This window comes from Melanerpes formicivorus, unplaced genomic scaffold, assembly GCF_026170545.1.
Source record: "Melanerpes formicivorus ecotype bairdi unplaced genomic scaffold, bMelFor1.0.p_v2 SCAF_59, whole genome shotgun sequence".
NCBI lineage: Eukaryota > Metazoa > Chordata > Aves > Piciformes > Picidae > Melanerpes > Melanerpes formicivorus.
Window position 1 is genome coordinate 4,477,881 of NW_027142411.1, and position 23,806 is coordinate 4,501,686.

Below are 23,806 nucleotides of genomic sequence, written 5' to 3' on the forward strand. Positions count from 1 at the left end.
CACCAGCCTGGTGCCAAGGGGCGGGGCAGGCTGTGGCTTTTACACACAGTCATTCTCATTCTGAGAGCCCTAGGTGTATTCTGCTGAACAGACAGTTCAACTCTGGAAGAGATTAGAAGGCTTAGAAGTCAAGAGATCTTATAAACTGCAAAAGGCTTTTACCTTGCTCTTTTTCTGATGCCTGATGGTTCAATTATTAAAACAAGACTTTATTCCAAACTTCAAAACATTTAATCTGGTTACCATAAGACTTGTGTCTCAGTAGTCTTGTTAAAGCTGAGTGATAGCTGTGGAACTAATCTCAAAACTGACATGTTGCAGTATATTGATCAAGAGCCCATAAATTGTATTGATGCTTTAAAATATAAGAAAAGAAGTCTTAAATGGCAGAATACTTGGCATGATAAAAATAAAGGGATACAAAATCCTCCTCCTCCCCTTGGAACAATTAATGAGCAAATATTGGCTATGCATTAAGGAGTGTGACAAATAACAGTATTTTTTTGAGATTCTTCTGTTTTCTGAAATTGAAGTGAATTGATAATTGCTAACACTGTAGTGTTAGTTAATGTTGCCATCTACAGAGTAGATATTTGCTGTTTGATACTCAAAACATAAGGGCAAAGTGTGCGTCCAGGTGCAAACTTTAAAGTTGTCATTTATTTTTAGTTTCTTATGTAATAGGTGTAAATATGTTGATGACACTTATTTAATAATAAAAATCAGATGCTGCCATTTGGTAGTAGCTTCTTGATTCTGCTGCACCTTCAGTGACACAGCATAAGTGTCGGGCTTTGACTGTTTACCTCTTGGGCCTTTCCATAATGCTGCTTCCAAAGACCTAAGAAACTGTCTTGAAAGTTCATGTTGTATAACACAGGAACTTACAAATTATAACCTAAAACTTCCTTCCTGAAAGAGTGTTGACAGATGTCTAGTTTCCCTATAAAGGTTATATTATAAAGTGTTGTGAATTACTTGTGATTCACCTGCCCTTGGTAGCTGCTCTTCACAGGTGTTTGCAGCAGTGCCTCTTTCCCACACTGGCACAGCAGCAGCCATACATCCATCCCCGACCCTGCCATAGCACTACCCTCCCTGCCCAACTCAGGAAGTCTTTAGCAGAGCCACACCAATCACCCTTCCAGCTCTTCAATTCCCTCAGCCCACTGTGCTGGTCTTCCTGCAAATACACCCTGCCATGCTTACAGTTTTCTGTCAGCTAACTAAAGACTCCTTTGGCAGGGAGAGGTTGACAGCAGCTAACTTAAGGCAAACCCTGGTTGCACAGCAAGTTACAGTCTTGCTCAGACCATGGGAACATTTGTAACAAGTTTCCATCCACAAAGATGTGTAAGGCTGTAATGCCCTGAAAAGGTTTGCAATGGAATTGTAGGCTGAACTACTGATCTATTACTACTAATTGTTACTACTTAAATTGACCTTTGTTTAAGGCACTAAACAGGTGGCTGTTTGCATGAGTAAAAAGGCATTTGCCTTGCAACACCAACATACCTTCAGATGTGAAATCCAGTCTCCATAGCAAAGTGACAAGGGCTGAGACAAAATCCAAACAAACAGAGTTACAAAGAAGCTCAAGCATTCCCTACTTCTAAGTAGTATCTTGTTCTGTTGTTATTTTTCAGTAGATTAATTAAATATTTATGGCTAAATTTTATTTTCATCCCAAGTAAGAAATCACACTAAACAACAGTGCTTCCTGCTGCCCAGGCTACACGAGGGATGAGATCAGTTACAGAAATGCCAAGGGTCTATTATTCACTTCCCTTCAGTTTACCAAAGGGAGTTGAAAATCCTGCTTAACTGCTTCCTGCTGTATGAAAGAAGTTTTTCACACCCCCCTTAGTCAGTACATAAAGCAAAAGGCAATTGTACTAAGTAGGATAAGAACCTGATTTAAAATAAAATGAATGTCATGAAAACAACTCCTCTTTACAAATAACTCTCAAAAAGATTAATACTTTAAGAATAGATTGAATTACATGTTTTGATCAAAGCTTCCATATTATTTTCCTTGCTGCACATAATTGGTATTTCATACTTTGATGTTAACTGTCTTGCAATTTATTGCCGCTATTGCAATCTGTATTCAAGTCCAACAGGAATTAACCAAGATTTTGAATAATTAGACAAAAAGCAATAAATTTGATAACACCCTGTGAACTGAAGGAGGAAGCCAAGAAATCAGTCAGTGTGAAGTCAGCCTATATTCCACTAGGACTTTCCAAAGGAGCTCCAAGAAGTTATAAATCACAGATACCAGTCTCAAGCAATGTATGTGGGCTTTGGTAAAGCCCTGTAACTCACGTTCTGCACAGTTCCTGAGAAGGTTACACCATCCACTTAGTGACAAAGCCTTTATTTCTGTAAGACAAATGAAGGCAAGCAAACTGCTTTTCCTTTTTTTCTGGGGATGCTGGAAGGGACAGCCTTTTTTGAGTTTTCTGAACAATAAAGATGGAAAACACCTTCTTTCCAAGTAGATTGAGCTGTGAAAATCACCGTAAGCAGTACAGCTGTAAAGAACACCCTTCAGTTGCTATCTGGATTATAGAAATCACAATGATATTACAATGAGTATTAAACACACAATTTTATAATTCACAAGAAACAAACAAGTCTTTGTTTTCCAAAACAGCACTACAAGTGCATGTCAGGAACATAAAAACCTGTAAATTTGTTGCGCTGCTGTCTGTCCGACTGCTAGCTCGAGCTCTTTGACAGATGCATTACAAAGCTGGTGAATGCTTCCAAAGCGCTGCAGTAAAAGCAGAGCTTTTGTCTTCCCGACACCTGGAATTTGTTGTACCGTCCGAAGCACGGCTGGCTCTGCCAGCTGCGAGGACTGCTTACGAAGGAAGGGGTTGCTGCTGCGCTCTCTACTGAGCTCCCGGACCTGGAGCAAAACAAAGGCGGGAGCGGCAGTGAGCGCCCTCTGCTGGATCTCTCCGGTGCGCTTTTAAATACTCTCCCGGCTCAGAAACTCCAGGACGTTTTAAAAACAAGCTCCCTCCTCAAGTGCGCCCTTACTAAGGGCTTTGACGCAGATCCTCAAAGCCTCACTAGGAAATCAACAGAATACGGTTTGCCCCAGCCAAAGCAAAATCTCCAGCTGTTTTTAACAGAGAAGTGAGGAATGTGAGATGCTATCCAGCATCATCTCAGTGCAAGCTCACATTTAAAAGAAAAAATCCAGCATTATGTTCTTTAACTTTGTTGTTGTTGCTCCCAGGTAAGCCCTCTTTCCACTGACCTGCATCACCATATCGCTGCCTCAGGACATCCAAACTACAAAACATGTAGCCTTCGTTTAACATCCTAGGTATGCTCTTGAAATGAGCCCAGACTGCTGGAAAACAGGTAGTGCTCCTTATGGCCCATGTTTAAATGCTTGTCCACTAACACAGAAACTTACTAGTTGAGTAACAAGTTGAGAAGCTTCTCCTTGATTTGTCACAGGAAGCAACACCATTCCAAGTTCTAGCACCACAAGCTTTTGTACTGCTAAGAAGTACTGATGGCTTATTTGGGTTTTTTCTGCAATTACAATTCCTCTGAGACTGCTGGCCTGTGTTAAAAGGAAAAAAGAAAACACTTTCTTCATGACAAGCTGAGGCAATGCAACAGAGGGAGAATTTCTCTCAAGTATAAGCAGCCTGAAAGCAAATCAGAGGAAGAACAGAAGTCGCAGCAACAGTACTGCGGCTTAACACAGCTGCATAATTTTTCAGTTTTCAGGTGGAAATTATCACAAAAGTTTAGTTCCACTGGAATTTGAAAATAACACAAGAATGTTTTCAGGAGCACAGAATAAACAAACACCAACGGAAAACTCTTCATTTTCTCTCTACCTAGTACTTACATTTCTGAACTGAACCAATCTTCGTTTGAATTCCTCCCCTGCAACCAAATCTGCTTCAGAAATATATAAAACGCAAGTTCTGTTTGAGAGATGGAAATCCACAAGTCCCAAGCCATCTTCAAAGATTAGCCTAATCTTCCCTTAGGTGAGATTATTAAAAGAAAAAAAGCAATAATTAGAATTATAATTACACCACAACCTTCTCTCAATCTCAATAATCTCAGTGACAACAGCAAACTTTATATTCTTTAAAAGCCTTTCTTCTCTCTAAGCAAAACTGGTCCAAGCAATCCAAAGTACAGCGTTTCCTTTAGTAATGCCAGTTAATAGCACTGCCAAGCTACAGACGGCTTGTCACTAACCCCTTCACTTGAACAAAGCATCATATACTATTCTGAGATCATCCTAATGTAGTTTGCTGTGCTAACAGGTGGCAGCACCGTCCCAGCATAACACGTACATTCAAGGGACTTCAGTGGAGATGCCTATGCACAACAGCCCCTTGGCTGTGGTTCCCAAGCAGCAGATACTTCTGCTGCTTCTTCACAGTGCTCAGCAGCTATACAGAATCAGAATCACACAGAATCACCAAGGTTGGAAGAGACCTCAAAGATCATCAAGTCCAACCTGTCACCACAGACCTCAAGACTAAACCATGGCACCAAGTGCCACATCCAATCCCCTCTTGAACACCTCCAGGGATGGCGACTCCACCACCTCCCTGGGCAGCACATTCCAGTGCCTAACAACTCTCTCTGTGAAGAATTTTCTCCTCACCTCCAGCCTAAACTTCCCTTGGCACAGCTTGAGACTGTATCCTCTTGTTCTGGTGCTGGTTGCCTGGGAGAAGAGACCAACCCCCTCCTGGCTACAACCACGCTTCAGGTAGTAGTAGACAGCAATAACGTCTTCCCTGAACCTCCCCTTCTCCAGGCTAAACAACCTTAGCTCCCTCAGCCTCTCCTTACAGGGCTTGTGCTCCAGACTCAATGCAAATGAGAACTGACTGCACGGACACACGGCTAATAGGCTGTACCACAAAACCGGGACCAGTCAGGCGCAAAGTACAGCGTGATCCAAGAGAGGAATGCTTTGCCCGAATTGTTTTCTCTCTTTCAGTTTGTGCTTACCCTGTAGCCTTTGGGCTATCTCTGACCCCCTCCACTTCTCGTTTCCAATCGCATGCCCGTAAGGGACAACTATAGATCCTGCCGTCACAGGAGAGCTTGTTTTCGTTGTCATTACACCTCCTTCAGAGCTTTACTTCAGTAGCAGTTACACCCTAGAAAGAAACATGGAAGAGATACTAACACATTTATAAACCTGTTCCAACCTTTATGATTAAAAAAATATTAGTCGTGATATTGTGGAAGAGATGCTCCCGCCTCCCCACAGCAGGGAACAGCCCGCCGCAGGGCGCGCGTCTGACTGACGGCCACCAATGGGAAGCGAGAACTCCGGAGCCCGAGAGCGAATGAGGAAGCAGAATAGGGCGGGCTTCACCGCTGGTAGGTTGCTAAGGCCAGGGGAAGAGTGAGCAAGGCGCGTGTTGATTGGCGAAGCGCAAATCCGCGGCAAATCCGCAGCAAATCGGCCGCGCCGTTGTTACTTGGTGGGTCATGACGGGAACCGTTCACAGGGGCGACAAAGTCGTTGGCAAGCAGTGTCAAAAACTTGTCCCCTGCCCGCTCTCGATGGCGTTTAGTTTCAGGAGAGGCCGGAAGGGCCCCTTCGTGAGTACCGCTCCGGCTAGGGCGGGTCTCCGTCCCCATGAGGCAGGGCGAGGGAGGGAGGCGCGGGGGCCGTGCCCGGGCGGGACAAGGGAAGCCCTGGGGGAGGTGGCCGAGCGGTGTGTTTGACAGGGAAAAATTAAGTCCTAGGCACAGAAAAGGTGTATGGAGGCCGGGTACTGGTGCTTGTATTTCGCTCAGTCTCGGGCCTGCCCGTCTGCTCCAAAACCATCTGGCTTTAGCGGGGCAGGGGAAGGTGTTCCCGAACTAATTTTTCTCCAGCGAGGCCGAGGGTGGAGGCCCCAGTGCTCAAGCGCAGCTCGCTTGGTCCCTGAGAGCCACGAAGCGCAAGTTCAGTGCCCTCAAGTAAACTGATAAAAAAGTTCATAGCGAAAGCTTCGAGCAACCAGGAGTTGTAGGAGTGTCAGCAGCGGGGCAGTATTATCTTTTAAAGTACTGGAAGTAATTGAAGGATTTTAGTATTAGAATGAAAATAAACCATATTGGTTTGTTGTCTAACTTACAGTGTGGGACAACAAACGTCCTTTTACCCCAGCTGCGTTTCCTGGTAATGATAGTAAAACACCCACAGTCAACAGCCTTCAGCAACCAAAATGTGCATGCCAGAGTTCCAATATTAGAAAGCAATACATTTACAAGATAGGACCAACTAAAACGACAGTCTTTGTAATCTATCACTTAGTTACTTGATGCAACTTCCCATAAAGACAGAAATGTTTCCTGGTTACCTGGATGTGAAGGCTCCACCCTTGGAGGTAATCAAAAGCTGACTGGATAGGATCCCAAGGAATCCTCTCCACTTTCAAGCACGGACTTGAACTAGACAGTCTCCAGAACTCTACTCCAACATCAAGCATTGGGTGATGCCATTCGAAGTACTTCTTGTAGGGAACTCTGGTCCCATTTTTTTCTGAGCTGGCATTTGATGTTATCCTCTTAAAAAAAAAAAAGATGGTTTTGCTACTAAAAGTGATTAGGACTTGTTTATACTTTTAAAATCTAGGTTGAGCCTTTGCCTGCAAGACTTCTGTCATGATAGTTTTGTTCTTTCATGCCATACTTATGGCTGAGGGTTAATTCTGACAGCCATACTCTTTCTACAAGAAAGGGATGTATTCTGTTACTGTGAAGCAGGATTGAAATCCTTTAAACATTCTTTAGCAGTCCTTAGGAGTAGGAAAAAACCAAACTTCAACTGAGCAAGTTAAGATTCCAGTTTTTCAGATAGCAGTGTAGTGAGTGGAAAACCTGCATTCATGGATCTTACGTAAAATATGTTCCTGACCTCCATTAGCAGCTGCTTGTACACAAAGAGTTGAGCTTGGAATCGTTTCTTCTGTTCATGGTGCATGTCTCTTTTTTTTTTTTTCATAATATTTTCATTGCTGGTTTTTCTTCATGTTCAATTCTGTGGTATTTTCATTGTGATCCTTAAAGTCATTGTCAACTAATTTTATTTTAAATTGTTTAGAAACATATAGCTCATGGCCTCGTCCCTGCTGCTACCATAGCTCCTAAACCTGCAGTTCCCCGCACCCCTCCCCCTCGTAGTCCAAACCCTTCTCCAGAAAGGCCCAGGTAGGTTTTCAGTTGTTCGGGGTTTTCTTTGTGCTTTTTCAACTTTTGAGTGTCTGTAACATTCCTACTTCATTTCATCTTCCTTTGTCATTCCTGTTACACTCCTCACCCTTCCTCTCCTTAAATCTTTATTCCTACTTTTTTTCTCCTTAGCCTTCTGTATAGTCCTCAGCACTCAACAAATAGACACTTCTGTCTGCTTATGCTTGCCCTAGCTTGCAATGTGCCAGCATCACAGCATCAGTGGAAGGTTCTGAGTAGGGAATAATGGAAACTAGGAGACAAAAGAGCAGAAGGTGGAACACTTTCAACAGTGCCAGGTGGTAGGGCTGGGGCTAACGCGAATGCTGAGATGGTGACTGCTCCATGTCAGTTTTGGAACGTAACTCGGCGTGCTCCGTGCCTTTCCTGCGTGTGAATTGTGAATGCCAGTGGCTGGCTGTGCTGTGGCAGCTCGCCCAGTCGTGCACGTTGCTTGGAGAGTGCATAGGCCCTTAGCACTTTCACTTCATTAACTGTGAACGTCGTGCTCTGACGAAACTTTGAGGATATCTTGTGATGCAAGAAGTATGAAGTGTGGCACAAGGAGAACGCACAAGTCGGTTCTGTCCCATCTGTTTGCTTCCAGGTCTGCTCTAGCAGCAGCTGTTTTTGCAGCAGCACTAACAGGGCGCACCGTTGCTATTCCTCAGCCTCGGCAGCGATCACTTTCAGAAGGTGATTCCACCTATGTGGAGCAAGAATGTTTTGAACCATATGCAACAGTCCCAGGGCTCAGGATGGGGTAATGCATACTTTCTGTTTTGACAATCTTATCTTATAAATGGAATCTGTCAGTAATATAATTTCACCAAAGAGTTACAGCAAACCCCTGCTGTTGGAGCCACTTTTTTCTCACCACATCCTCAACTGTGTCTGAGTGTCCACAGTCCTTGCTCTGTTTCCCCTAAAGTGATGTCATACATACAGTCTTCAAAGAGGAAGATTTGGATTGTGCAGCAGGAAGCATCCGAATTACATGTCAGATATTTTCTTTGTGCTAAATAATGATTTCAGAGTCTTCTTTTTGGTAGAATTGGCAACCTTCTACCTCTAATCTGCCATTTGTTTTTTAAGATATAGCTCCAGTGTTAATGGTCTGTTTTAAGCATACTCATAGGCTAGATTTCTTGTTTGCAGCTGACAGCTTAGTTGCTGTTTGGACTTGATATACATATTGTAAGACTGATGGTTTTACTCCTAAGTGTTTGTTTGGAAGAGTAAGCAACACTGAAAGAGACTAAACTTCTTTCTACCTACAGCACAGACTGGAAACCTGATGGTAGTGACAGATCCTCTCTGCAGTCTCCAGAAATCTCCGGCAATGATGGCGAGGATGAGGACACGGATACCTGTGTTTCAGATGCTGATAAACAGACAGGGTCCCGCTGTCAGAGTGATGAGAAAAGGGGAGAAAGCTGTAGCACCAATGCGATTTATGCCGTTCCCTGCAAAAATAAAAAGGTAGGATTTCCGAATGTGTTCATTTCTTCCTGGTGTTTTAACATATTAATGGAAATGTTAAATCACAGTATCACCAAGGTTGGAAGAGACCTCAAAGATCAAGTCCAACCTGTCAACACAGACCTCATGACTAGGCCATGGCACCAAGTGCCACGTCCAGTCGCCTCTTGAACACCTCTAGGGACGGTGACTCCACCACTTCCCTGGGCAGCACATTCCAATGACGAATGACTCGCTCGGTGAAGAACTTTCTCCTCACCTCCAGCCTAAACTTCCCCTGGCGCAGCTTGAGACTGTGTCCTCTTGTTCTGGTGCTGGTTGCTAAAACTTTTCATTCTCTTCATACTCCTCTCATTTTTTCAACACTTGCTTCTTTTTGTGGTTCATAGAATCAATAAGGTTGGAAAAGACCTCAGAGAAGTCCAACCTATCACCCAACACCTCATGACTAACTAAACTATGGCTTCAAGTGCCACATCCAGTCCTTTTTTGAACACCTCCAGGAATGGTGACTCCACCACCTCCCTGGGCAGCACATTCCAATGGCCAATTACTCTTTCTGTGAAGAGCTTAATCCTCACCTCAAGTCTAAACTTCCCCTGGTGCAGCTTGATACTGTGTTCTCTTGTGGTGCTGGTTTCCTGGGAGAAGAGACCAACCCCCACCTGCTTACAACCTCCTTTCAGGTAGCTGTAGAGAGCAATAAGGTTCATTTACTCCTGGATGAGGTAGGTTGGTTTGTTGATCCTCACAGATACTGTATCTGATTATGAGGAGTCTTTTCTTAGTAGGAAAACACTGGTGTTTTGTGCAATGGTTGTGCATAATTAAATTTTTATAAAATGTCCAGTATTTTATGTTGAGCATGATACAGAGTAGATTATTTGCTAAAAGCACTGGAACTGTACTTGGAAATGGTGAAAGTTTAGTTAATGATTCAGCATTGTGCTAATGGGCAGGGACCTGTATGGAGACAAGGAGAGTCCAAATCAGTCAGTGACCTTCTTGACCCATGGATTTTAATGTGTTTTAGTTTTGGATTGTCTGCCCAGCCATAAGCAGCTTAATACTTCTAAGACACATCTAAAATTCGGTCCAAAACGACGGCAACATTTAACAGACAGGAAAAAGTAAATGAATAGTGAAGAGGCAATAAAATGCTATGTATATGAAAGAAATCAGAACACACCTCTAGGAGAAGAGATAGTAATCTGCAAGAGGAGAGAAGGGAATGAAACCAAGAGTCAGTGGAATATGTGGGACACTGCTATGCGATCAGACAGTGAAAACAGTGTCAAACATTATTGGTGACTCCTTCAGTGCTGTGAGGTGGTAGGGAAATGATTGATTCTTTGTTAAGAGTAAGACCGAACAAGCCAACATGGGATAATTTCACAGGTTCCTGTGACTGAGTAAAGTGACAGGCAATATTTGCCCTGTGAACTAAGTATCTGTCAGTTTCCTACCTCCAGTTGCTTGTGGTAAGGTTTAGATTTTATTTACAGAGCCCTAAGCTAAAAACAAACAAATAAACAAACAGACCAAAACCACTATGTATTATGTTAAAATATTGGAGCACAATTCTGTGACTGGAACATGGGTGCAGGAAAGGTTTCACATAGAGAGGCTGTTTTACAGCATTACCATGATTTAGATAGGCTTGTCTTATTTTCACATAGGAGGAGTTTCCACCATCTCCAAGTACTAATGCTGAAGAGAAAGAGGGGCCTTCTCATGAAACTGAGCTTCAGGTGCTCATGGGCAAGTCAGATAAGCGACTAGAAGGTAATTAAAAGATATGGCATTCTGCCCTAAAGTGAGTTTAATGCTGTGGGGAAAAATGGGGGGTTTTAATAAAATGATACTATATGCTAATGATCCATTCCTTTCATTTGAAAAGGGCAATGAGAGAAGTGCTACTGAATACTTTGCCATTGCTGGTGGCTACAGGAAGTTAAAAACCTGTATGAAAGGGAAGATTGGTCTATATTCACTGTCTGACTGAAACTCCTGAATATCCACTATCAGCCAGGGAGCTGTGTGCTCTCTGATGTCTAGTACAGTCCTTCTGCACTACATTTCTGTTGAGATGTGTGCCAGAATCAATCCACTTTGTACTCTGGAAGCTGTTGGGCTTTACTGTGCTCAAAACAATTGGAAAAAGGGAGGAACTAGCAATGTTTAAAAAACAAGAAAGCTAAAGAGGTAGGAAAAAAACATTTCTAAACAGCTATTTTCATGGGTAACAAAATGCCATGTCTGAAAGTAAGAAGTATTTGATAGAATCAAATGACATGGTACTAGGATGGATCATCTTCTCTACACAAGTTGTATCGTTCTTGACAGCTTCTAAGGTCTGGCCATTAAGAGGAAGATTCTGAGAGAACCTGATCATCAGTCTCATCTGTCACCCTAAGCTCTGAATTAAGCTTCACAAATAATGTCTTTGCCATAACTACTTTCATTAGAGTGTGGCATTAGGGCTTACAAATGCTTTTGTTTGTAACTGAAAAATGTGTTTTCCTTAGCAGAAGGCCAACATCGGGGCTTGAATTTAAAGGTAAGACTTGTATGGAGGATAATCTGTGATTCATTTTGCAAAAGAGCTGATAGGTTACAGTCACTTAGCAGAAAACTAATTTATTGCCACTGGGGAACCCTCTTCATTTGGAGTACAAGAATAGTATTTTGCCAAAACAAGACTATAAACAGGCCATAGAAAAGGTGGGCTGGGGTTTTGCTGGGTTTGGTTAGTTGGTTTTGTTTTCATGTATCTTCTGTGGTTCCTCGTGTGAAAGAAAGAAACAGAGTAGGAGATACCTTCTTATATTAAGAGATGGCTCTTACTGATAATTTTCAAATTCTCAGCCTGGTTTCACCAGATTTGTATCTAAATTTCCAGTCTGGGCCCATCTGACTGTTTTCCTAAGCTTGAAAAAGAATGTCAAAAGTTTAGTTTCTCAGATCAGTTTGCTGGAATACTACTTAGGAAAAAAGCTCAGTTTTTCCATTGTTAACATCTCTTTTTTTTATAGTTCATGACTATGTGTTTTTTCTTTTGAAATGGTTGGTGAGTTTTGACTCATTTAGTCATCAGTGTCTCAGTATGATAAATTACATAGCATGACATCCTTACAACAGCTTCATGCTGTTTCAGAAATATAGAAAAGATAGATTGGTTTTGTGGTTTCTTCTTGGTTTGATTTTTTCCTTGGTTTTGTTTTGATTTGTGGTTGGGGTTTTCTTTATCTAGCAAAAGGAGAACAAAGTTGTTCAACACTGTTGATGAGGATTTTACGTTTCAATTCATTAATTTATTTGCTGATTCTTAGTTGAGGACTGAAAACTCATACCATAACTGACTATTCTAAAGTCCATCCTGTCTGGAGAGGAAGCTTTTTAAATTGTTTCAAAGCCATAAAATTGTTCTGAGAACTGTACATCTCTGACAACTCAATACAGTATTAGCAGTTTCAAGTATCCACAAGTGAGTGATGGCAGTGGTGACAAAGTGATACCAAGAAGGGTACGTGACCAGTCACATCATGTCAGTAGCAAATCCAACCTTAAATTTTGTTGATATTCAAAAAACTTCAAAAGTTCTGTTTCTTAATTTCTTCAGCAGTGATGCTGTTCACAGCACTTCAGAAAGGGTAACTGTTACAGCACATTGTCTCATTTGTTTCATTTCTTCACTAGGAAGAGAAACCATTAGCTGAGAATCTGACTCTGGAGAAGCCTCCGCCCTCCCCAGGTACTTGGTCTCTATGAGCACTCTGCTCAGAGAGATAAACATTTGAAAGTGGGATCCATTATTACTGATGCCACAATATACTCCCCACTGTGCAGATCTAACGTTTTACCTATGTGAGGTCCCTGAAGAAGCTGCAGTCAGTCACAGACCACTGAAGCCTGTTCAGTGGGAAGGGGTAAAGCCTTTATTAACACAAGGTGATTAAAGCAGGGAGGGGTCAGGAGCACTGGCTGGTGCATGCAGGGCACAGCCACTCTGCTGAATGCAGTGGATGTTTGTCTTGTCACCCGTGCTAGAGCAAAGGATACTGCTGATGCTTCGCTTTTACTTTAAGGAATGTTTTCAGTCTGAGAGAAAATTTTGGAACTTTTTACATTCTCTCTGGCCTTACCTTCTGGGAGCCAGAAGCTGATCTGTGTCTTAGAAAGCATCACTGGTACATAATGCTAATGTTAGTAACAGTGGATTCTAACTCGCTGAAACTTGTACCCAAATCTGAACACTATTTAACTACACTCTGCTGTGGCACTGCAGACCTGTCTGCTCGGGCAAGGCAAGCACGGGAAAACCTGACTAGAGAAAAGCTCAGAGAACTGAAACAAGAAAACTGGTGTCTGACCAAGGCATACCAGGCTATGGTCCAACAATTTGAGGGGACAAAACAGCAAATGGAAGAACAGCAATTAAAGCTGAAGAGACTAGAAAAAGAAAACAGAAGACTTAAAGAAGATGCAGAGAAGTCACGTAGAGAAGGTGGGAGAAACACAGACGCTCTTCTGTAGTTACCTTGTTTGATTTTTCTGATTTAACTACACCCTATTCCTGCAATAGGTAGCCATACAAGTAGCTATGCAGAACTATTTTCTAAACAATGCTTTCTACGTTCGTAGAAACTTCAAGGAGTACTTTGCTGATTGTGAAAAGAACAGTTACTTGGCTGTTGGAAACTTGATGGGGTTTTGTTAGTCATTTATCACAGGATTACTCCATGACAGTATTGTGAGAGTTCTCTCAGGATTCTAGCTTGCAAATTGTTGTGAACATTGCTTGAATTTTCATTGATCTTTCTGGTTGGATATTTGTTTTAATAGAGGAGGCTACAGAATTGCTTTCTCTCAGACAGCAAGCACAAGAACTGGTAGATGAAAACGATGCTTTGAAAATGACGGTCCATCGTTTAAATGTGGAATTAAGTCGCTATCAAACTAAATTCAGGCCCTTGTCCCGAGAAGAGGTAAGAATCTGAAATGTCCCATTGCCTTTCCTTCACCTTTGAGTTTTTAAGACTGTTTTCTCCAGATTTTCAACAAGGTCTACAAATGGCATAGACTTTCCCTGACATTTGAAGTAAGCGTTTGTCATGAAGTCTAACTGTGACAAGTTAGGCTTTCACCTCTATTAGTGAGGTGTTGAACCTTGAGTGTATATTGCATGTGCAACAAATGCAATTAGAAACATAACCTTGTTTGGGATAGTAGTTGTGACTGTGTTGGACAGTGACTGGTGCTTCAAAAAGCAGAAAGAAATTTCAGTATCTTTTTTTAACTCCACTAGCATCTAAAACTGAAAAGTTTACCCATGAAAGGGCCACCACCACCATGGCTGGTAAGTAATACATCATCTTCACTTACCTGTTCTGCGCTTACCTGCTGCTTAAAGAAAACACCATCTTTCAGTGAGTCTGATGGTAGGAGTGGTCATGAGTCCGCTAGCAGCCTACAAACTCCTGGAAGGAGGAGACAAATAGTGTGTAAAGTTGATTGAGTTTGTAGCATGTGAAGCAATTTCTCCTTGAGCTGCTAATCAAATCTTATATTTTCCTTTCAGTGTTATTCAGAGATACACAGAAATGGGGAAGTCCTCCTTCTGCTCTGCTTTTCTAGCTATAATACCCAAGAATCATATACATATGCACTTAAAGATGCAGATTTCAGAGTGTAAAAATTTCTTTCCCACTTACTAATGAATCTGGGCTAAATTTGATTGTTAACTGTATTAACTGTAGTTTCAGCTTGGTTTTGTACTCAGTTTGCATCCACATGATACTGTGCTGCAGATAATGAAAAGTAAGAGCTGCCTGTAATCCAGCCTTGTCCTTTCTAAAGCTTGTTCGTAATGTGGCACCATTAAGTGCTTCTGCAGCATCATTTTGTGTATGGTGGTCTGTGTGCATGTGTAAGTCCTGCCCCTTGCAAGGCATGTACCAAACCCCCTGAATAGCTTTTAAAATTCATAATACATAGCAGGAGAAGTAAAAAACAAAGTTGAGATTATGGTTTGTAATTAGTTTGTATGTTTGTTGGGTTTTGTTTGTTTTTTAAGTTGGATATGAAGTACTTGTCACCTCTTCTGTTGGCATATGAAGACAGAATAAGAGAAAAGGAAGATTTAAATCTGGAACATGAGGCAAGTTGCCATTTAAAGAAAATATCCATGAGAGCAGAAATAAAAGACTGACATTTTGTGGAAGGGAATTGTCAGAGCAGTTTTCTGCCTAAAATGAAACGTTACTTTTACTTTTCCGTGGACAGTTACTGTGTTGTCTTACCTGCTTTGCTTGCTTGGTTTTGTCATGCTGTTCACAGATGCAGAAGCAGGCATTTCACAGTTTGTCTCCTTCAGTTACAAGGTGTTTACAATACCCTCAAAGACAAAACATAGCTTTCTCTAACTCCAGCAAAGGCAAATCTTCCCTATGGTCTTCTAAAGCTATCCGAAAACAATCCTCTTCCCACAGTACAAGACTTGTGCTCTCTAAATAGAGTAAACCATAAACACAGTCAGTGGTGTAAATAATTTACTACAGTCACTCACAGTGGGGACTCAGTGCCCTGTATAGCTGCTCTTCCAGTTACAGACCTGGATTTTGTGGCAGAGGAATATTTATTCTTAGATATCTGAGGAGTGGGTACTAAGGAATGGCAACTCCTTTTGCTCTTCAGAAACTTTGGGGTTTTTGTCACTAAGAATGGTGATATGCTTCAGAGCAGAACTACCACACTTTTTCCAAGTAATCTGTGTCTTTCAAAATATTAAGCCATAAAATGAGCAGAAAACACTGAGTGCTTTATATGAGTACAGATTCACTGTACTAGCCTTCCATATCCATATTCATGTAATTCACACTGAAAACATACAGTACCATCTAGCAATTTCCAGATTTCATGGGTTTTAATCCATATTTTAAGGATCTACACCTTGCTTAATTCAAACAACTCTTAGCAAAAAAATGTGTCACAATTCAGATATCTGAAGCATTCTCAATATTACTGGATGAATTAAGCGGTTTAGGAGGATGCACATCTGAATGAAAGATGAGAGAACTGGCTGTTGACAGAAGAATGAGAAGGCACCCAGCCATGTGTACCCATAAACCTTTTTGATGATGTGAAAATTGAAACAAATCCTTACCTTTACAGAATTTCACATGGCATCCTTTGTCTTACAGGAGGAGATGAAGAATTTTAGAGTACGAGTTGAAGAGCTGGTGAAGGAGAATGAAGACCTGCATGAGCAATTAAACAAAATTAACTGTATTATTCCTACAGAACGGTAAGTTACATGACTGGATATTACTACTCCTGATTTTGCTCGTTGTGTGCAAACTGTGAAGATTACAGGTCTTCAGGAAGAAGTTTGTTCCTCTCAAGCAAATCAGGTTTTGCTGAAGAACTAATAGAGTTACGATTTCTGTCTTGTTGGAGCAACACTGATCTGCCATGGCTGAAATAATTCCAGAGTAAGGATTAAATGGTGAATGTGCAGTTTTGCAACTGAAGCCAGCTGTAATTCTGTCCCAGACCTTGCAGGTTACGCCCCTTCTATACTTGTGCTAAGAGGAGAATGTGCTGCTGACAGCAGTCTGAGAGAGCTGGGACTGTTTTGCCTGGAGAAGGCTCGGAGGGGAGCTTAGTGCTGTGTACCTGTGGCTGAGGGTAAGCTGGCTCTTGTCAGTGCTGCCCTGGAGCAACCAAGATGTGCTGGACACAAGCTGAAACACAGGAGCTTCCCTCTGAACAGAAGGAAGCAGTTTTTCACTGCAACACACTGTCCAGATTGGTTCTAGAGTCTCCATCCCTAGAGGTATTCAAAAGCCAACTTGAAGTGGTCCTGGGCAGCCTCTGGGGGTCCCTGGTTGAGCACAAGAGTTGGACCAGATGACCACTAGAGATCCCTTGCAACCTCAACCACTCTATGATGATACAATTCTAATGCATACCTTTTTTTCCTCCTTCTATAGGGAATTTTTGCTTTAGATGTAAATTATTTTAAATCATGTTTCAAATATTTGACTGTTTGGAGGGTTGTGAATTCATGTCTCTAGTAAGCTTACCCTGGGTCCTGCCATTGCTTTCAGGTAGGGTTTTTTTATTTGCCTCTTAAAGGTTTCAAACATGATTTTAAAAGTTTACAGTGTTGGAAATCAGTTGTGTTTCTTCTTTGGATGTCAGTCAATATTTGGATGATGTTTGACTTCTAAGCCAGTTACCATTGCAGGCGGCAGCTGCAAACTCATGCCAAACTGGTCTTGGAAGAAAATGGGCTCTTGAGGCAGCAACTTGAAATTCAACAAGCTAAAGCAAAAGACAGTCACAGACAACATGTTCAAGAAGGTAAAGTGCTTGAGTTGCAAATAATCTGCACTACACCACAGATGGTACTGCAGGTTTGTTTGGGTGTGGGGTTTTTTAGCTGAATTGGTGGGCCTCTTCATTTCTGGTTTGGGTTGGTTTGGTTTTTTGCTACTCCCATATTATGCCTACAAAGTGTTGATGGATGCAGGTAACACTAATGTGAGACCAGTCTCTGGATGTCAACTGACATTGAAAAGAAGTGTCAGTATCATCTATTGATACTACACAGCACACTGCATTGTGACTTGCTTCCTCTGAAGAGGTGACAAGTGGTAGCTGCAGTACACTCGTTTTCATAGTCTGAGAGCACTTTGACCGTCGCAAGTTGGCATTTGTGAGGTATTCTTTGCTTATTTGAACATTAATTTTAGAAGTTATAGGGTGTCTTTATTCTGACTTGTAAGCAGTGCTTATCAGTTTCTATAGTTAATTCTGGGTAGTAGCATTTAATTTTACACTGTAATTTGGTACTGCTTACATGTACAGGCATCTAAGTAATAGTAGCTATTGCTGTTTTATCAGAGGTTGAATTCAGAACACTGGATATTCCTCTCCTACCTGTAAATGCTATTCATGACCGAGATCAGTTTTTCTGATAATTGATTTCTCTGGATATTTCTTGTACATAGCCTTCTGACTGGACTTTGGAAAGAGAACAAATGTGTTACAAATTAAAACGCTAAAACTGAAAGTAAGATTTCTTATTGAAGTTTAAAAAGCAAAAATTGACTCTTTCAGAACATCCTAGCCTGTGAGTTATTTAATTATGTGTAATTAACCCAAGTCACTGATGAGAACACTTTCCTGAAGTGAAAATGTCCAGTTCTGAAATGTTTTACTTGTCTGCCACCTAATTCCAGAAGTACATACTTTCTGCATGTAAATTTCTGTGTTCAGAAGGTAACAGCTCCTCGTACCCCAAGGCCAAAGGCCAGACACTATCTCAAAATCAGGTGTTCCTCATTCCAAATCTCAGAACAGCTTGACCTGGTACAGAGCACCCCTAGTAAACACTGACAGATCTGGTATCTCTTGCTGGAGATAGGAAGAGCCCTGATCTTCCATTAAGTGCCTGCTGCTGTTTGTCAGGGTGAACAGTGACTGAAATGCCTACTACAGGGGAAAGGCAGATCAGTGAACAGAAATTGGGCAGGATCCAGATGTGTGCCTGCCTGCTAGACTACAAAAGTCACATTCCATTTTGGGTTCTTTCCCTGAATTACTAAAATCTGCAGCACAGTTTCTCAGAGTAAAATGAAGTTTTAATGAGGAAATAACTTATAGCCCTGGAAAAAGTAGTCTTGAAGTGTTGGTGCTTTTCCAAAACAAACTGCTTGAAACAGCCAAACAAACAAACAAACAGATCGAAATCCATACTGTTAAAATACAAGCTGACAGATCCACTCTTGTCGAACAGCAGCCTGGAACTCTAGTAGTACTGCTTTAGTTGGGGGCTCACTAAGTGATTGTATTAGTTCTGCTGTACTTACTTTCGTTGTTTTTACTTCCCAAAAGCTTCAAAATTGACCAAACAGATAATAATCTTAGAAGAAAAGAAACAGAGTCAAGAAGAAGAGATAGCAGGGTACCAGAAGCAGTTGGAAGCTTTGCATTGTACTTGTGAAGAGTTGAAAGCCAAACTGGAGAGCAGAATAGCAGCAGAGGAGCACATTGCTTTGGTGAATGATCTCAAAAGGTATGAGCTTATATCTGGTGTGCAGAGAAACAGTTCTGCAAAGCATTCATGTGAAGCTGCATCAGGGTAGGTAGGAGGCAAGTGGAAACTTTATCCACTTGTGCAATGAAAGGTAAAGCACTATTTTAAAAATACTGTCTTGCTTTTTATAGACAATTGAAAATAGAGAAGAAAATCCTAGATCTAGAGACATCAGTGGAAGTGTTTCTACCATAGAGTACATGCTGCTGAATGTACCTTTTTAAATAGCAGAAGAAGCATCATTAAAAACATTATTTTTGTAAAACATTTTCATTCTTTTGGTTCCATCTGTGGGAAAATGTCTGAAGGATCCTCATATTCTAAACTGAAAATACTGAGTTTCTCCAGACTTTGCAACGTGGAAGTACCATGAAACAGCACATCACAACAGTGCTGCCAGGCAGCAGTCTGCAGAGTAATGTTTAGACATTATGGTTGCTTCCAAGCCTTAGGATACTGTATGCTCCTGGAAGTCCTCAGACCTTGTTTTTGGCACTGCCAGTAATTTCTCTGGGAAAAACAAAAAAAAAGAAAAAAGGGAATATATTTGGAGTGTACAGGAGATGCTTATCATTTAAATTCTAGTTCAAGTGCAGTTAGGATGACTTACTTGAATAATTTGGTTTGTATTATGCTCCATTCATGATTTGAGACATCACGAGAGTGTCCTAGCTCTGATGTCAGCACTGAACATGCAGCATTTCAGCCTGTCTTACTGTGACCCAGCTTTACAGTCACCTAGGGCTGCAGTGGGCCAGCTCTGCACTCTTGGCTTTTGCAGCCATTTACAGCAGGAGCAGGAGAAAAAGCGCTGTGAGGTGGAAGATCTGATGGGAAAGATGGCATCATTGCAGGCTCAGAACAAGAAACTGCTGTTGGAGAAAAACAGCTTCGTGGCTGACAAGGAGATACTGGAAGCTGAGATGGAAGTAACACAGAAGACAAACAGGTCACACATCCCTTTCTCATTTTATTACATGGGAATACTAACAACAGAGGAATAGCTGCAAAAACACTATCTGACATCCCACAGCTTGTCACTTCTACCAGTTACAGACAAAGTGTTTCCTGAACACATCTTAATCACACCTAGTGGCCTGGCTGTTGAGCAGCTTTGCTGAGCTTTATGTTTCCATGCTTCAACGTGCAAGGTACAAATGTATCTTTCATGCCAGTAGTTAGCCACGTGAATTAGTCATCTACTCACCTGGAAATAGCATCTTATGCTTCTTGTAGAGCTCCTGCACCGAGCTGGTCCAGAGCTAGGCTCACAGCACTTTAAAAAGTAAAAACAGCATTACTGTTCTATTCAAGAACTGTGAGCTTGTAGCTGCTGCACAAATTGGCATTATTCACACAAGGTGGTGTACAGGAAAACAGCTCCCAGATGTGGGCAGTACTACTTTGGACATTGCAAATCATCAAGCCAATGCACATTCAATTGTCTGAGACCCTACAAGTTGATTTGCACATAGAATAGAATAAGCCAGGTTGGAAGAGACCTTCAAGATCATCGTGTCCAACCTATCATCCAACACCACCTAATCAACTAACCCATGGCACCAAGCACCCTATCAAGCCTCCTCCTAAACACCTTCCATGACGGTGACTCCACCACCTCCCCAGGCAGCCCATTCCAATGGGCAATCACTCTCTGTAGAACTTCCTCCTAACCTCCAGCCTAAACCTCCCCTGGTGCAGCCTGAGACTGTGTCCTCTTGTTCTGGTGCTGGCTGCCTGGGAGAAGAGACCAACCTCTGCCTGTCTACAGTCTCCCTTCAGGTAGTTGTAGAGAGCAATAAGGTCACCCCTGACTCTCCTCTTCTCCAGGCTAAGCAACACAGTATACAAGTTCTTTTGCTGCTGTTACGAATGCCTAAGCTGAAGATTTTCCTTTTTCCTTATTTTTGTAGGCAATTAAAGAAGAAAATGGGTCTTTTGAAACTGAAGTTGGAGGAAGCAATGGAAGAAGAAGTTACAGCCCATCACTATCTGACAAACCTTATTGGTTTGGTGGAGAAGATAGGTCAGGAACGTGATCATCTTATTTTTTTGGTAATTACCTTTAAATAATGAACATGACTGAATTGATATTTTACACAACTAACCATCCTACTGACACAGCTTACTGTTCGTCTGAATTATCAAAAGAGAAAGCCATGATTTTGGGGGTCAGGCTATGACTTTGGGGGTCTGCTGTTTATTTCAATAGACTTTTGCAAACAGGATAAGAACAGCAACAGGTGATTTTCTAGAAGAACAGTTAAAAGCAACTACCCTAGTTTCTGGTGATAGCATAATTAAGATTTAATTCACATCAGCTTTAGGGTCTGCAATAGTGTAGAGCAAGTTTAAAATAATGTTTTAACCTTATTTCAGAGATTGGCTTCAGTTGTTGAATCTACACATACTGAAATGTGGCAGACAGTCATACATCTTTGTATATATGCTTCTGAATCCAGAAGTAGCAGTCTGCATGGGCCTTCTGTGGCTGCTGTGATCCTTTCAGAATAAAACATTTCCAAGGTATTTTGTTAGGGAGATCAGATTCAGAGTCAGTTGGCAAGTTGCTCATTAGCCATTAAAGTAATGTTCTTATATCTTGGTTATTCAGACTGTTGGTGCTCAAACAGTGTATGGATTTTGTATGTCCTTTAAGGCAGTGATTACATTTAGCTATGTGTACTGCATGGTTGCAGGCCAGGTGCTTGGAGAATGAGAATCATGGTGTTCTCAACAAAATAGTGGAAGGCAGTCTACGCTTAGGAAGACTGGAAGAAAAAGTGAAGGTAAGCAGTGTTCTAACCAAAATGCCATGTGTGTTTTTAACAGTGGTTTATCTGTGTCAGTGTTTTCATGAGAGACTTACATACTATTTTATAAATAGCTTTTGAAAAGCAGAATGATCATCATTGTAGCTTTCACAAATACTGTTTTCTGTTGTGTTTATACATAGTGTGTCGCCAGGTCTTTGCATTGACATAATTGCCTAGGGAATTATACCTGCTTGTAAAGAGAGTTGTAATTCACATGTCAGTAGTAGCATCACACAGGTTTCCTCTCCCCCACTTTTTGGAGGCTGTGCTAGTGCTTGAAGCTGATTAGATTAGGAAGAACACAAAACTACCCTGAGTGTGCAGTTACCATCAAGTACTTCCACATGGCCAGAGAGAGGAGGTTTAGAAGCTCAGAGACTGTTCAAATATCTAGCCTAAGTAGAGAACACCTTACAGGTGATCTTTACAGCTCTAAACAAATACAAAGCATAGTGTGTAACTGCAGTGTAGCAGTAGGTATCTGGTGCTGCTATAATTGTTTTTACTGTAAACTCAAAAAGAAGAGCACCATCTGATATATTGGGTTAAATACATAAGTAATAGCTGTCACTTTCAAAAGAAGCTGTTTTGTCCCATTTATGCAGTTTATCCTAAAGCACAGTCTCCATACTTGCACTTTGCCATTCAGACCCTGTGCTGCTATTTAAGCATTAAAGGACACAAAGGTGCCCCACCACATTATCAGAGACCAGCTCCTTCTGCTCTTTCCCTATAAGGATCAACACAGCCAGAATTAGCAACAAATAAAATAAACTGAACTGTAGATACAAAGAGAGCAATAAACTGAAAAACAGCTAGAATTTGCAAGAAACCCTTCATGAAATACCTAAGTGCATAAATACAGATTTTCTGCAGTTTGTTACATCTGTGACTTCTCTAGTGGTCAGAGAAGAGACTTGCAGGAGACAGTATTTCAGGGGTGAAGCCAAATACAATTGTAAAAAGTCCTTTTTAGCCAGCAGCTATTAATGGAAAGTAGAAAAACCAGCTGTAAATAAGTTCTTAAATATTACTGTTTCTATTAGCAAAAGTAAGACCAATCTACATGCAAAATGTCTTTGTTCTTTTTTGTTAGTAAAGCAGAGAGCATAAACAGTCCCAAAACACCTTAAAATAGCATGTACTTCTTAGATACCCTGTGAACTGGCCTTTGCTAGTAGCTGGCACGGTTGATGTCTCTGCTGAAAACACCTCCCTTTTCAGCACCTCCAGCCAGGGCAGCCACTTGGCTCAAACAGAAGCTTTATTCCTTTGGTCTCTGCAGCAATCTGTGGAAAGTTACAAAGATTGTTTTGTTCTCTATATAAAGAAAGTATTCTCATAAATCTGAGTCGGTGGCCAAGCTTTTAATTTGGTTCTCTTTAGTTGCAAGACATTTCTCATCCCAGGGTGTGACGCAGGTGCTCACACGGCACAGGCTGCATTACACACACTGCTTTTTCAGGTGCTGCTGATAAAAATTGAGGTGAACAGGAAAAGGCAAGAGAGTTCTCCACTTGCAAGATACGTGTTTGCCTCCATGAAACTTGATCAGCAGCTTCCTTTAGGGCTACAAACTTGCCACTTAGTTAAGTGAGCTAGATTAAAAGTCTCATGAGCCTGATTCTGTCAGCTAGCCGAACAGCACTGTCAGCTGCTTCAGGGAATGACACAGTGACCGCCCTCTGTGGTTACAGGCTAAAGCTCTCCTGAGCTATTCAGGTGTAATCTGTCTCCAGTGATAAAGGTATATAAACTGCATTCATCTTTCGGGAGGGATGATAAACCTGTCGGGAATGCGTGCGTTAGCTATTTCTTACCTTAGAAAAGGTTGGTTTGCTTTGGCTTTTAGCCATCCTCAGCTGTGTCAGTGAGATACAAGATCAGAAATGGAAGTTACATCCTCTGAATTAGACTCCTGGGGTTATGATGAGAGAAATGTTTCTAGACTACAGGTATGAGTTACTTGAGGTCCCTCAATGGGACCCTGTATGCTGTACTCTTTAGACATAGCTGAGTAGCCTCTGCTACTGTTTGGTGAAGTCATGGCCTCATATCTCAAAAGGCACAAGCTCATCCAATGATGCACAGGGGAGGTGTATGAAAAGAGGTACTACAGAAGTTGTTAGGGGAGGAAAGAAGGCAGGCTGGGAGGGAGCGTTCCTCAATG

The 23,806-nt window shown here is 41.6% G+C and overlaps 2 protein-coding genes across 8 annotated transcripts in view; one reads left to right on the forward strand and one right to left on the reverse strand.

Moving 5' to 3' along the window:
* Positions 1 to 945: 945 nt before the first annotated feature.
* FAAP24 (FA core complex associated protein 24) lies at positions 946 to 5,285 on the reverse strand. Its single transcript, XM_068161692.1, has 4 exons — positions 5,014 to 5,285; positions 3,884 to 4,023; positions 3,437 to 3,589; positions 946 to 2,917 (listed from the first exon to the last, which is right to left on the reverse strand). The coding sequence occupies exons 1-4, from the start codon at positions 5,123 to 5,125 to the stop codon at positions 2,675 to 2,677; spliced, it is 648 nt and encodes a 215-aa protein (XP_068017793.1). The 5' UTR covers positions 5,126 to 5,285; the 3' UTR covers positions 946 to 2,674.
* A 223-nt stretch (positions 5,286 to 5,508) lies between these two features.
* The window catches only part of CEP89 (centrosomal protein 89), a 29,033-nt gene continuing 10,735 nt past the window's right edge, over positions 5,509 to 23,806 (forward strand). For 6 of the 7 annotated variants that reach the window (XR_010990191.1, XR_010990193.1, XR_010990192.1 and 3 more), the window contains exons 1-17: positions 5,509 to 5,616; positions 7,106 to 7,212; positions 7,841 to 7,996; positions 8,514 to 8,715; positions 10,395 to 10,500; positions 11,244 to 11,275; positions 12,415 to 12,469; positions 13,004 to 13,222; positions 13,561 to 13,703; positions 14,024 to 14,074; positions 14,792 to 14,875; positions 15,918 to 16,021; positions 16,967 to 17,082; positions 18,619 to 18,799; positions 19,602 to 19,769; positions 20,734 to 20,875; positions 21,520 to 21,609. Coding sequence is in view for 4 of the 7 variants with exons in the window: in XM_068161693.1 (XP_068017794.1) it covers positions 5,578 to 5,616; positions 7,106 to 7,212; positions 7,841 to 7,996; positions 8,514 to 8,715; positions 10,395 to 10,500; positions 11,244 to 11,275; positions 12,415 to 12,469; positions 13,004 to 13,222; positions 13,561 to 13,703; positions 14,024 to 14,074; positions 14,792 to 14,875; positions 15,918 to 16,021; positions 16,967 to 17,082; positions 18,619 to 18,799; positions 19,602 to 19,769; positions 20,734 to 20,875; positions 21,520 to 21,609 (1,995 nt within the window). In the remaining 3 variants the exon portion in view is untranslated. The remainder of the gene's footprint in view (positions 5,617 to 7,105; positions 7,213 to 7,840; positions 7,997 to 8,513; positions 8,716 to 10,394; positions 10,501 to 11,243; positions 11,276 to 12,414; positions 12,470 to 13,003; positions 13,223 to 13,560; positions 13,704 to 14,023; positions 14,075 to 14,791; positions 14,876 to 15,917; positions 16,022 to 16,966; positions 17,083 to 18,618; positions 18,800 to 19,601; positions 19,770 to 20,733; positions 20,876 to 21,519; positions 21,610 to 23,806) is intronic. The other variant, XM_068161694.1, reaches the window with a different exon arrangement.